Here is an 11,852-nt window from a genome sequence, read left to right as displayed (position 1 = left end):
CAGAGGAGTCAGGGGGCACTTATGGGGAGGGAGCATGTGGCCCCTGCAGCAGTGGGGGCAGATCTGGGGGTTCCCCTTACTCACAACAAGCCCATTTCGTCTTTCAGAGCCTGAGTCCAACCAGGCATCGTTATCACTGTTGTGCTGGTTGGATGAAGTCCTTAGGGTCAGGCCATATCCTAGCCTTGGAGCAGGAGAGGGAAGCAAGGAGGGCTCATCACAGCCATGCCTGGGACCTGGAGGGGGGTGGTGAATTTTCTGGCTGCTCCGGAGTCCCAGGTCCACGTGCCCCAGGGGCAGCAGTAGCCAGACCCCAGCACCAGTGCTGTGAGGCTGCCTTGCTGGGGGTCCCTTGGGCTCCACATGAACCATGTTGTTCTTGCACCTCATCCTTAGAGGCTGCTCTTAGCATGTGAATCCCTGGCCTGGCTGTGGGCTGAGCCAGTGCTGTTTCCCGAGCTGGGGTCGGGTCTTGCCATCCCTCCCATGCAGTTGGCAGCTCTGGCTGTGTGTGGGGCCATGGGGCTCCTGGCAATCCCACCCCTTCTGCGTGAGCCCTGGGGGAGGGGCAGGGGTCAGCCCAGGGGTGCAGCTACCAGCCCCATGACCTGCCAGCCAGCACCTGGTCACCACCACTCCAGGGCAGGGTGAATGTGAAGGGCCTTCTGGCTGTGCTGGCAGCAGCTTGTACCCACCTGTCTCTTCTGTGCCTGGAGTAGGCCTATTTGTTTCCCTGTCAGGGCATGGGTCAAGGCCCACCATGTGACTTAGTGGCCCCCACTAGTTGGGGGCCAGTGAGGACAGAGGAAACAACTTATTGCTTGGGACAAAAGGGAATGTGCGCATGGGTCAGAGAGTCAAAACAAGTGCACCCTTGGGGCACACCGAGCGGAGCACCCCAGACAGTGCCTACCAACTCTCAAACACAGCTAGAGAGCTGGCAGCTACTGCCCAGCAGTGCTCTGCCCGGAGATTAGACCATAGGAAACGCAGGAAAATGGCCCCACAGTCTCTGGGGACCATTTCGGCCAGAGCCTCCTACCTGGTGACATAAATAGCCAACTTGGTCAGGGCCAGAAGGAGGTTAGCCAGGAGGTCCCGGGCCTTGGTGGAGCCAGAGTTGGGGACTGCAAAAATAAACAAGTGAGGAGAAATGTGCAGCCAGAACCTCAATAGGAGGTTGTGGAGGAGGAGGTGCAGGATGGGGCTGGGAGATGGGGCTGGAGACACCTGACTAATGCCCATCCTACCTCCCCACACAGGGAGCAACCATGGCTTCAACACCTGCATCAAAGGTAAGTGCAGGGGGCTCTAGCTTGAGGGATCTCCCAGGGGAGACACTGCCCCTGTCCAAGCCAGCCCTGGGAGCCCCATATCACCCCAAGCCAGGCAGCTGTGGAGGCTGAGGAGGGGGACAGCTCCTGGCTGGGTCTGCACCAGCCCCTCTGCTTCTGGGGCGGGGAGGGGCAGAGTAGGGGTGTCCATTGCCATCCCAGGCAGCCTGGGCTCTGGGGCCTGAAGGTCCAGGGAAGGGGCTGCAGCCTGGGCACTGCCAGGAGCAGAGCTAGCATACTGCAGGGGACCCCTCAGTGGGAAGTGTGTTGTGGAGGGGCATCTCCTCAGTGCAGGGAGTGACCCCAGGCTGGAGTTGAGTGCTGGGTCAGTGACTGCCCAGTGTTGCAGTCCCTCCAGCTCCTACATCTCTTGTGTCTTCTTCCCCCAGCTTAGCAGAGCCAGGTGAAGTCTGTGCCACCCCCTGAAGGGCCCACAGAGGAGGAGAGGGCACAGCACCAAGCAACACACTGCACTGATTAACCCCTTCCAAATGCCTTGATTTTACCAGAGCAAAGCCCCTTGTCTCTGGGACAGCAAATAGCTGGCATTTAAAATTAAAACTGCTTCACTGCATCCTGGCTGGGGATGGAGAGTGGGACTTGTGGAGTGGGAAAGGTGGGGGTGTGGTGCTACACCAAGGAGGAATACACATCCTCATCTAGTAGCACAAGGTCAGAGGAGGGGCAGACTGAAGTGCTCTGGGTCAGAATACAAGGGGGTCGGGGGGAAAGGGACTTAACGGTGGGGTCTACTAGAGACTTCCCAACCAAGGGGAAGAGCTAGACTGGGAATTCTCAGGTCAGCTCACAGAGGTAGTTAGGTCAAAGGACGTGGTCATCATGGGTGACCTGAACTTTCCAGACATCTGCTGGGAAGAGCAATCAGCCAGGTCTGACCGCTCACGTAGGCTCCTAGCCGAGATACAGGACCTCCATCTAACCCAGGTGGTGCACAGTCCCACCAGGGGAGCTGCCTTGTTGGATCTGGTGCTGGCCACAGGCGATGACCTCATGAGGGGGCTGCGGGTGCTCGACCACCTGGGCAACAGCAATCTTCACCTGCTGGCATTCACCATCCAGTGCAGGGTGGCAAAGGCCTGCAGCCAGGCAGCTGCCCTGGACTTCAGGAGGGCAGATTTCAATGAGGTAAGAAGACTAGTCAGGGAGGCAGTGAGATCCCTGAGGGGAGGGGAGAGGAGTTGGGTGTCCAAGAAGAGTGGTCGTTCCTTAAGGAGACGATCCTCCAAGTCCAAAGGGAGGTAATCCCAACACAGATCAAAGGGAGCAAGAGTGCACAAAACCCCCCATGGCTCACCAAAAGCATATGGGAACATCTCCTAGCTAAAAGGGAGGAGTACACCCTATGGCAGGGAGGGGCCATCGCCAGGGAGGACTACACCTCGGTTGCTCAGGGCTGCAGGGGGGCGGTCAGGACCGCCAAGGGGGAGATGGGGCTGGGACTAGCGACCCGGATCAAGGACAACAAGAAGTCCTTTTTTAAATACAGAGGGTGCAGAAAGAAGGTACCAGGTAACGTGGGGCCTCTGCAAGACACTCTAGGAAATCTGGTTGTCGCACCAGACGACAAGGCTAACCTATTTAACAATTTCTTTGCCTCCATTTTCCTGAGCAGGGACCGGATCAGCCCATCCAGCGGGCCCCCCTCAGGCCCCAGGGGAGGCGCACCCAGGCCTAGGGTCAGTGAGGACCTAGTCAGGGACTTCTGAAGGGACCGACGTATTTAAATCAGCTGGTCCTGACGATCTCCACCCCAGAGCGCTGAGGGAATTAGCAGAGGTCATGGCGGGACCCCTGGCACGGCTTTACGAGCACTCATGGTGCTCTGGCGAGGTGCCAGAGGACTGGAAAAGAGGCAATGTGGTTCCCATTTTCAAAAAAGGGAGGAAGGAGGACCTGGGAAACGATAGGCCAGTCAGCCTTACCTCGATCCTGGGTAAGCTTTTTGAGAGTTATCCTGGTGCATGTCCGTGAGGGGCCAGCAGGGGGGATCATGCTTAGGGGCAACCAACATGGGTTCATTGGAGGCAGGTCCTGTCAGACTAACCTGGTGCCTTCTACGACCAGGTCGTAACATCCTTAGACGCAGGGGTAGCAGTGGACATAGTCTTTCTGGACTTCAGGAAGGCCTTTGACACTGTCTCTCACCCCATTCTCATTAAAAAACTAGGGGACTGTGGTGTCAACACCTACACGGTCAGATGGGTCGCTGACTGGCTGGAGGGCCGCACCCAGAGAGTGGTGGTGGACGGGGCATTTTCAACCTGGAGGGATGTGGGCAGTGGGGCCCCCCGGGGCTCGGTCCTCGGGCCCTCACTGTTCAACATCTTCATTGGTGACTTGGACAAGGGGGTAAAAAGCATCCTGTTCAAATTCGCAGATGGCACTAAGATGTAGGGATAAGTGAGCATGCTAGAAGGGAGGAATAGGTTGCAAGCAGATCTAGACAGGTTACAGGGGTGGGCAAATGAGAACAGGATGGGTTTCAACACTGACAAGTGCAAGGTGCTGCACCTGAGGAGGAAGAACCAGCAGCAGACCTACAGGCTGGGGAACTCCCTTCTCGTCAGTGCAGAGGCAGAAAAGGATCTTGGAGTCATTATTGATGCCAAAATGAACATGGACCGACAGTGTGGGGAGGCGGCTAGGAAGGCCAACTGTACCTTGTCGTGCATCCACAGATGCATCTCAAGCAGGTCCAAGGAGGTGATCCTCCCCCTCTATGCGGCACTGGTCAGGCCACAGGTCAAGTACTGCGTCCAGTTCTGGGCACCGCACTTCAGGGGGGATGTGGACAACATGGAGAGGTTTCAGAGGAGGGCACCCGCATGGTCAGGGGGCAGCAGGGCAGGCCCTACGAGGAGAGGCTGAGGTACCTGAACCTGTTCAGCCTCCACAAGGGAAGGCTGAGGAGGATCTAGTGGCCTGTTACAAACTAGCCAGTGGGGACCAGCAGGCATTGGGGGAGTCCCTGCCCCCCTGATCACTCCCAGGAGTGACTAGAAATAGCGGTCACAAGCTGGCAGAGGGTAGATTCAGGCTAGACAACAGGAGGAGCTACTTCACTGTCAGGGCGGCTAGGATCTGGTACCAACTTCCAAGAGAAGTGGTGCTGGCTTCTACCCTGGGGGCCTGTAAGAGGAGGCTGGATGAACATTTCGCTGGGGTCATTTGACTCCAGTACTTTTTCCTGCCATGGCAGGGGTCGGACTTAATGATCTGCTCAGGTCCCTTCTTACTCTACCTACTATGAAACTATGAAACTTGGGGATTGCTGTTGCAGGTCTGGACCACAATTTGCTTTTTATAAAAAGAACAGGCAGAGGTGAGATGACCTTGGAATTGATTCTTACCAGGGAGATGGGCAAGGTTTACACTGCATCAGGCAGTGTGGGTCATGCTCTAGAGCAGCAGTTCTCAACCTTTTTGGCCAACTGCGCAGTGTGGGGTCCATCTGCAACCATATTGCCAGACCAGCCCCATCCTTGCCTGCCCTCAAGGTGCTGGATCTGGGTCCTGGGGGTCTGCACACCTGACCCCCTGCACACCGGGGTTGTGACACCACTGTCCTGCTGCAAATCTCCGGACCATGAGAAGCCCCATGGACTGAATGACATAGCACCATGAGCCAGAGGTTGCTCACCCTTGCCTAGAGCATCCCTGTCTTGGATTGATTGTACATTAACCCTCATAGCATATTTTTGCAGTGTTGTTCAATGTGTGCTGTCGCTTTCTGCTGCTCCACTTTGCTCTGCACATAGTGCCTGCAGCCTTGGGGGTGACTCCAAGACAGGGCTGTGTTCTCAGGACATATAAAAACCCTGATTTAAGAGCAACTTGTAATCTAAACTGGTGCCCAGGTACCTGAACATCCCCAGTTCTGGCAGGGGTGGAGGAGGTCTAATTCTCACATTTGCACTGGACATTGCTTTTGACAAGGGAATCCTCTTTTTTCCCCTCCTCTTCTTTTCTTTTCTTTTCTTTTTGGGGTGGGGTGTGATGTTGAGATTTTAAGATTGTAAGAGCTTCTTTAGAGAACAAATGTGCAGACAGTTGGAGCTAACTCAGGTCCCAGCCCCTGACTTGGGATTGGAGAGCCACCAGACAATGACAGGCTCATGCATTATTTCAGCTCTTTATTTATTTCACAAAATACCTTGCACAGCCCAACCCCAGCTCCAAGACATACCTGCCCCCCCAACCAACATGCAGGTAACACTAGATACTCACAGCAAGGTAACCAGGATAAAGCACAACCCACCCCATGTCCTGCCCTTGTTTCTGGCTCTCCCCAACCTCTTCTACTACTTCCCCCCGCCCAGGGACAGCTGCCCACTCCCAACTAGGTTACAGGCCCTGTTGGGAGGCAGAGGGGTTCCTTCCCTAGGCAGTGGGTTACTCAGCAAACTGCCTCTGCACCAGGCTGTAGTAGGGGCCCCGGCATGCCATGAGCTCCTCATGCGTCCCCTGCTCAGCCACGGCACCACCCTCCAGCACCACGATGTGGTCGGCTCCCTCTACCATCGCCATGTGGTGGGCAATCACCAGCACCGTGCGGGCCCCTCCACTCAGCACTGCTGCACGGACCTGGGGAAGAGTGGAGATTGTCAGGATGCAGCCCAAGGTGCCCCCTGTCCCGCAAGCCTGAGTGTGAATCCCGCCACTCACTGAGGCCTCACTCTCCACGTCCAATGCGCTAGTAGCTTCATCCAGTATCAGCACCCTCGGCTGCCGGATCAGGGCCCGGGCGATGGCAATTCGCTGTTTCTGCCCCACCGACAGCTGTCCACCCTTCTCCCCCACCTCTGTGAGTAGGAGAGACAGCAGTGGTCAGGACACCTGGGTTCTCCCCCAGCCTGGGGAGCAGAGTTGGGGGGTGGGGGAGCAATGGCAGAGGCTGGGAGCCTGGACGCCTGGCTTCTCTCCCCAGCTCTGTGACGGCATGGGGTCTGCTGGGTTGTTGAAGGGAGCCAGGATGCCTGAGATCTCTCTGCAGCCCAGGAAGAGGAGTGGGGCTTCCCAAAAGTTGTGGCCACGTACACTGTGGGACTCACCCATCTCCAAGCCCTGGTCCAACGTGGCGATAAACTCGGCAGCATGGGCTGCTTGGGCTGCGGCCATCACCTGCTCCTTGCTGCAGCTCTCCAGCCCATAGGTGATGTTGTCCCGCACAGAGCCAGAGAAAAGCATGGGCTCCTGCCCCACTAGTGCCACCTGCCCACGAGAAGCTATGTGAACTGAGACTGCCCCCTCAGCTCGCTACTCTCCATGTCAGGTACAGCCCGCAGCCCTCACCTGTCGGTGCAGGTAGCGATGGTCATAGGTGTGCAGGGGCTCCCCATCCAGCAGGATCTCCCCGGCCTGGGGCTCGAAGAACCGTTCCAGCAGTGCCACACACGTGCTCTTCCCGCTACCGTTCAACCCCACCAGCGCAGTCTTCGTCCCAGGCTGCAGCTCAAATGATACCCTCTGCAATAGCAGCCATGAGATCATGGGGCCATTGTGGCCACAGCAGACACCCAGGGTCCCCCAGGGCTATGGAAAAGGGGTACCTGGAGGACGGGGAGGTCGGGGCGCAAGGGGTAGGTGAAGGAGACATCCCGGAAGGTGACATGGCCCTGCAGCATGGTGGGTGCCCGGGTTCCATCAGTGCTCATGGCTGGCACCCGGTCCAGATACTCAAACACCTTCTCTGCCGCACCCACGTTGCTCAGCAGGTCCCCATATATGTACACCAGGGTCTGGGGGTGAAAGAGAATCAGGGATGTTGTACTCTGACAATCTTGGCCTTGGTGAGGCCGCAGCTGGAGTACTGCATCCAGTTTTGGCCTCCACAATTCAAAAAGGATGTGAAGCTTGAGAGTCCAGAGAAGAGCCACATGCATGATCAGAGGTCAGGAAAACAGACCTTATAATGAGAGGCTGAGAGCTATGGGGCTCTTCAGCCTGGAAAAGCGCAGGCTCACGGGTGATCTGGTAGCCACCTACAGGTTTAGCAGGGGTGTTTACCAGGATCTGGGGAACATCTGCCCACCAGAGCACCCCAAGGGATGACAAGATCGAGTAGTCACAAACTCCTCCGTGACAGTTTCAGGCTGGACATAAGGAAGAACTTCTTTACTGTCCGAGCCCCCAAGGTCTGGAATAGCCTGCCACCAGAGGTGGTTCAAGCACTTACTTTGAACGCCTTCAAGAGACATTTGGATGTTTATCTTGCTGGGATCCTATGACCCCTGCTTACTTCCTACCCTTGGGGCAGGGGGGGCTGGACTTGATGATCTTCCGAGGTCCCTTCCAGCCCTAGTGTCTATGAAATCTATGTGCTGGAAGTGGGGGGCAGGGGGGTGGGGGGAGGGGATGGGTAATTCCCTGCCCCACTCACCTGTACGTATCTGCCCACTTCACCCTGGTAGAGCAGGAAGGAGACCAGACCACCCTTGGTCATGAGCCCGGTCTGGATCTGCTGGTGGCCGCAGTACAGCATCAGCACCTGCATGGCCAGCTGCAACAGCTGTGGGGGCAGAGTGGCTGTCATGCCCCCAAGCCCATCATTCACAACCCTGCATCCCCCCAATGTGCCTGGAGGACATGTCGCCCATGGCTGTCCTGGACCACAGGGTATCCATCAGCCTGACTTCAACTCAGCCATTAGCTTGCACACCATCTTTCCTGGACACTTGGATTTCTTTTCCAGATGCCTAGGTTCCTGTCTGTCTTCCACAGCTCATGTGCTAGAGCACCACCAGCCTTCCTTCCCCTGGGGCTCTTGTCTTTCAGACTGTGGCCTGCCAGGTTGGGACACCTCGGTCCCCTGTTCACCTACCACATAGGATTGTTGCACTCAACTCATCCCTGGAGACATAGGCAGCAGGGTCACATGTGTTCTGGTGCCCTCTGTCCATGGGCAAGGAGCAACATTCCCCCCCTCCCACAACATGCACACAAAATGCAGGTGGTCAAACACACACATGCAACCAATGCAGGCATCCAACACATATACACCCCAGGTGTCCAACATGCACACGCAGACACACAATCCAGGCATCCCACATACACACGTGCACACAACCCAGGCATCCAACACAGACGCACTCAGACAAAATGCAGGTGTTCAATATTCCCCCACTCCCAGGTACTCCACACACACATACACAAAACAGGTGTGTCACACATGCACATGCACACACAACCCAGGCATTCAACACAGACACGTGCACACACAAACTGCAGGCATCCATCACAGACCACCCCCATGTATCCCATCCACACCTCACACAACGCTGCCCCCCCTGGTGTCACACACACACACACACACACACACACACACACCTCAGATGTCTCACACACGCACAACCCACACATCCCATGCACCCACACGCAAACAACCCAGGTATCCAATGCATATACAAAATGAAGGCATCCAGTACAGACACACATTTACATAACAAGAGCTCACTTATGTAGACACAGACACACAACCTATGTGTCCAACACACATGCACACAGCAGAATCCTGCTTGTCCAACACACACACACACATGCACTTGCATGTGCACACATATACAGATGCACCCCTCCCACCTCCCAGACTCCTGGGTTTATTCTCCCCCACTATCTCCCCCATGGCAGCATAACCCATCCCCCAGGTGCCTGGATCCCAGCCACATCCTTTCTCTGGCCCCCTTGTCCCAGCCTGAACCGTGCCCTCCTCCTGCCCCTTCCCTGGGCACCAGGGACCCACAGGTGGCTTACCCGTTGGAAGAGCAGGTAGAGGGCCCGCTCCAGGTCCCGGCGGTCCTTGAGGTGCCGGGTGTGGGCCAGAGCTGCCTTGTAGCGCTGTGCCTCCTCCTTCTCGGTGCCGAAGCTACGCACAGTCTCCACAGAGGCCACGGCCTCACGTGCCACCTCCCCGGAGTATGCCACGGAGTCCTGAATGGCCTTGAGCACAGCCTGAGGGGTGGGACAGAGATGAGGAATACCTTGATGTAAAGAGGTTTCCTGTGCTCTTGTGGAGAGGGGTCTGCCTCCCACTGGCAGAGAGGGGTCTCTGGGACATGGGGTCCAGGCTGCCTGCTCCCAGAGCCAATAGAGAAAGAGGCATTGCCTTTGGGAACAAGTAGGATCACAGCATCCTAAAGCTGTGGGGCTGGAAGGGACCTGCAGAGGTCACAGCTAGTCCAACTCCTGCCTGAGGTAGGACCAGCCCTGTCCAAACCAGTCCAAACAAATCCACTGTCCAACCTCTGAGCAAAACTAGTCAACCCTGACAGCACCAGACATCACCCCCACCCAATCACAGGAAAAACGGGGAGACCATGGTGGCCAACATCCTGCTGCAGCAAAGGGGGTTCCAGGCAGAGGCTGTCCCCTGACGACAAAAAAAAGCAAATACCTCTCACGTCCATACCCATCTAACCAGGGAATCAAATCTCTTCCTGACCCCAAATCCAGCATTAGTCTGAGCCTGAGCAGACAGGCAAGACCCTCCAGCCAGGACCCTCTGGGTTTGGTCCCAACAGGAGCATTGACACAGCCCAGTCGCTACCCTCAGCCCTGACTGCAGCCAGCTCCCAGTGCCTCTGATGACGGCTTCTGTCCTGTCCCTCCTTCAGCCTTCTCCTTTCCAAACAAAAAGCTTTGAGCCTTTTAGAGTCTCTCCTGGTCTGGCCACTCTCCATGAGCCCCATACCTGGTAGCGGGCATCATAGACCTTCTGGGAGGCCATGGTGAGGGGTGACTCCAGCAGCGTGAGCAGTGTCAGGCGCCACGACAGGCCCAGCATGAAGCCGTAAAGGCCCAGTGCTTTCACCAGGCTGCGCAGAAAGACGTTGGCATTGATAGGCACAGAGCGGCTCATCAGAGTCGTGTCCTTGGAGAGGCGCGACGTCAGTTCCCCTGCAAGGGGCAGGGGCACAGTGAGGCCTGGCTCTCCCTTCACTGCTCATGGGGGATGTACAGGGTGGAGCAGGGGCATGGGGGGCAAGAGGGGGGTGGGTGGCTGAGGGAAGGCTGCAGTGAGGGAGACTGGGACCCACCTGTCTTGACCTGCTGGAAGAAGGCCAGGTCCTGGTGCACCAGGGAGGAGAAGAGCAGCCGACGAAGGCGGAGATTGAGCCGGGAAAGCACGAATGTGAAGAGACCCCCTCGGCAGCCGGCAGCCAGGGAGCTGGGGGGTGAGATGGGGAGATGAGACTGGTGCCCTCGCCTTCCCTATCCTGCTCTGCACTGAACCCTTTGAGGGAGCTTCTCAGCCAGACTGGCTGACCTACTCCACTGGGCTTTAAACTAAGCCCGTTGGAGGATGGGGGGACTACCGCCTGCTCTATTTTGTCCTGAACCTAATCATCCTACTACCGCCACTGCTGGCCCGCTGAGCAATCCTTGCAAAGCCAGCAGATCACGGCGCTTCAGGGAGCCCACCCCTGCCCCAGCCCTGGTAAAATCTGTGTGCAAGGAAGGAGCCCCCCGGGGGCCACTTGCCTGCCTGTACACTAATGCCAGGAGCTTAGGGAATAAGCAGGAGGAGCTCATCCTCATGCTCAGTGCAAACAATTACGATGTCATAGGGATAACGGAGACCTGGTGGGACTCCACCCATGACTGGACCATGGGGATAGATGGGTATACCCTGTACAGGAGGGATCGTGTAGAGAAAAGGGGCGGGGGTGTAGCTCTCTATGTTAAGGAAAGCTACACGTCCCTGCAAGTCGATATTGGCGACCAGGGTGGACGGCTGGAGACCCTCTGGGTTAAAATCCGTGGGGAACACGGCACAGGGGACACAATGGTGGGAGGAGTTTGCCCGGGAACTGGCTGAGGCAGCTTGCTCCAGGACCATGGCTGTCATGGGTGACTTCAATTACCCGGACATCTTGTGGGAGGATCGCTCAGCAAAATCTGAGTGGTCGCAGAGCTTCCTCTTGTGCGTTGATGACCTCTACCTGACTCAAGAAGTCTATGGGCCAACGAGAGGCAAAGCGCTGCTCGACCTGGTACTGGCTACTGGGGATGACCTAGTCGGCGACCTAGTGATCGATGGGAAGCTGGGTGACAGCGACCACGAGCTGATCACCTTCACCATCCGCCGAAAAGCTGGCAAGTCGGTCAGCAACGCGCAAGTCCTTGACTTCAGGAAAGCCGACTTTGACAAGCTCAGGAGGCTTGTCAGTGAGGCCCTAAGGGACCGTGACCACAGGGAGAGGGGAGTTCAAGAGGAGTGGTTGCTCCTCAAGGGAGCGATCCTCAATGCACAAACTAAGTCTATTCCATCTCGGAGGAAAGGCAGCAAGAGGGCACAGCAGCCCCCCTGGCTCTCCAGGGACCTAGCAGACCTCCTGAGGCTAAAAAGAAAGGCCTACAAAGGATGGAGGATGGGAGTCACCTCCAAGGAGGATTATTCTGCACTGGTCCGGTCCTGTAGGGAGCAGACCAGGAAAGCCAAGGCTGCAACTGAACTCCAACTAGCTTCGAGCATCAAGGACAATAAAAAGTCCTTTTTCA

At 56.8% G+C, this 11,852-nt stretch overlaps 2 protein-coding genes across 2 annotated transcripts in view; both read right to left on the bottom strand.

The window, feature by feature from the left end:
• Window positions 1-11,852, bottom strand: part of LOC102381926 (H-2 class II histocompatibility antigen, E-S beta chain) — a 603,463-nt gene that overhangs the window by 414,949 nt on the left and 176,662 nt on the right. The gene's annotated exons all lie outside the window — the stretch shown is intronic.
• LOC102379723 overlaps window positions 5,454-11,852 on the bottom strand; it is a 24,446-nt gene continuing 18,047 nt past the window's right edge. The window contains exons 19-27 of the mRNA XM_025216602.1: window positions 10,388-10,518; window positions 10,042-10,247; window positions 9,105-9,302; window positions 7,735-7,863; window positions 6,905-7,093; window positions 6,648-6,821; window positions 6,407-6,566; window positions 6,021-6,157; window positions 5,454-5,939 (exon numbers count right to left, since the gene is read on the bottom strand). Coding sequence (XP_025072387.1) covers window positions 5,748-5,939; window positions 6,021-6,157; window positions 6,407-6,566; window positions 6,648-6,821; window positions 6,905-7,093; window positions 7,735-7,863; window positions 9,105-9,302; window positions 10,042-10,247; window positions 10,388-10,518 — 1,516 coding nt within the window. The 3' untranslated portion in view covers window positions 5,454-5,747. The remainder of the gene's footprint in view (window positions 5,940-6,020; window positions 6,158-6,406; window positions 6,567-6,647; window positions 6,822-6,904; window positions 7,094-7,734; window positions 7,864-9,104; window positions 9,303-10,041; window positions 10,248-10,387; window positions 10,519-11,852) is intronic.

Source organism: Alligator sinensis, unplaced genomic scaffold, assembly GCF_000455745.1.
Source record: "Alligator sinensis unplaced genomic scaffold, ASM45574v1 scaffold1303_1, whole genome shotgun sequence".
Taxonomy (NCBI): Eukaryota; Metazoa; Chordata; order Crocodylia; family Alligatoridae; genus Alligator; species Alligator sinensis.
This window is presented reverse-complemented; position numbering and strand designations above follow the sequence as displayed.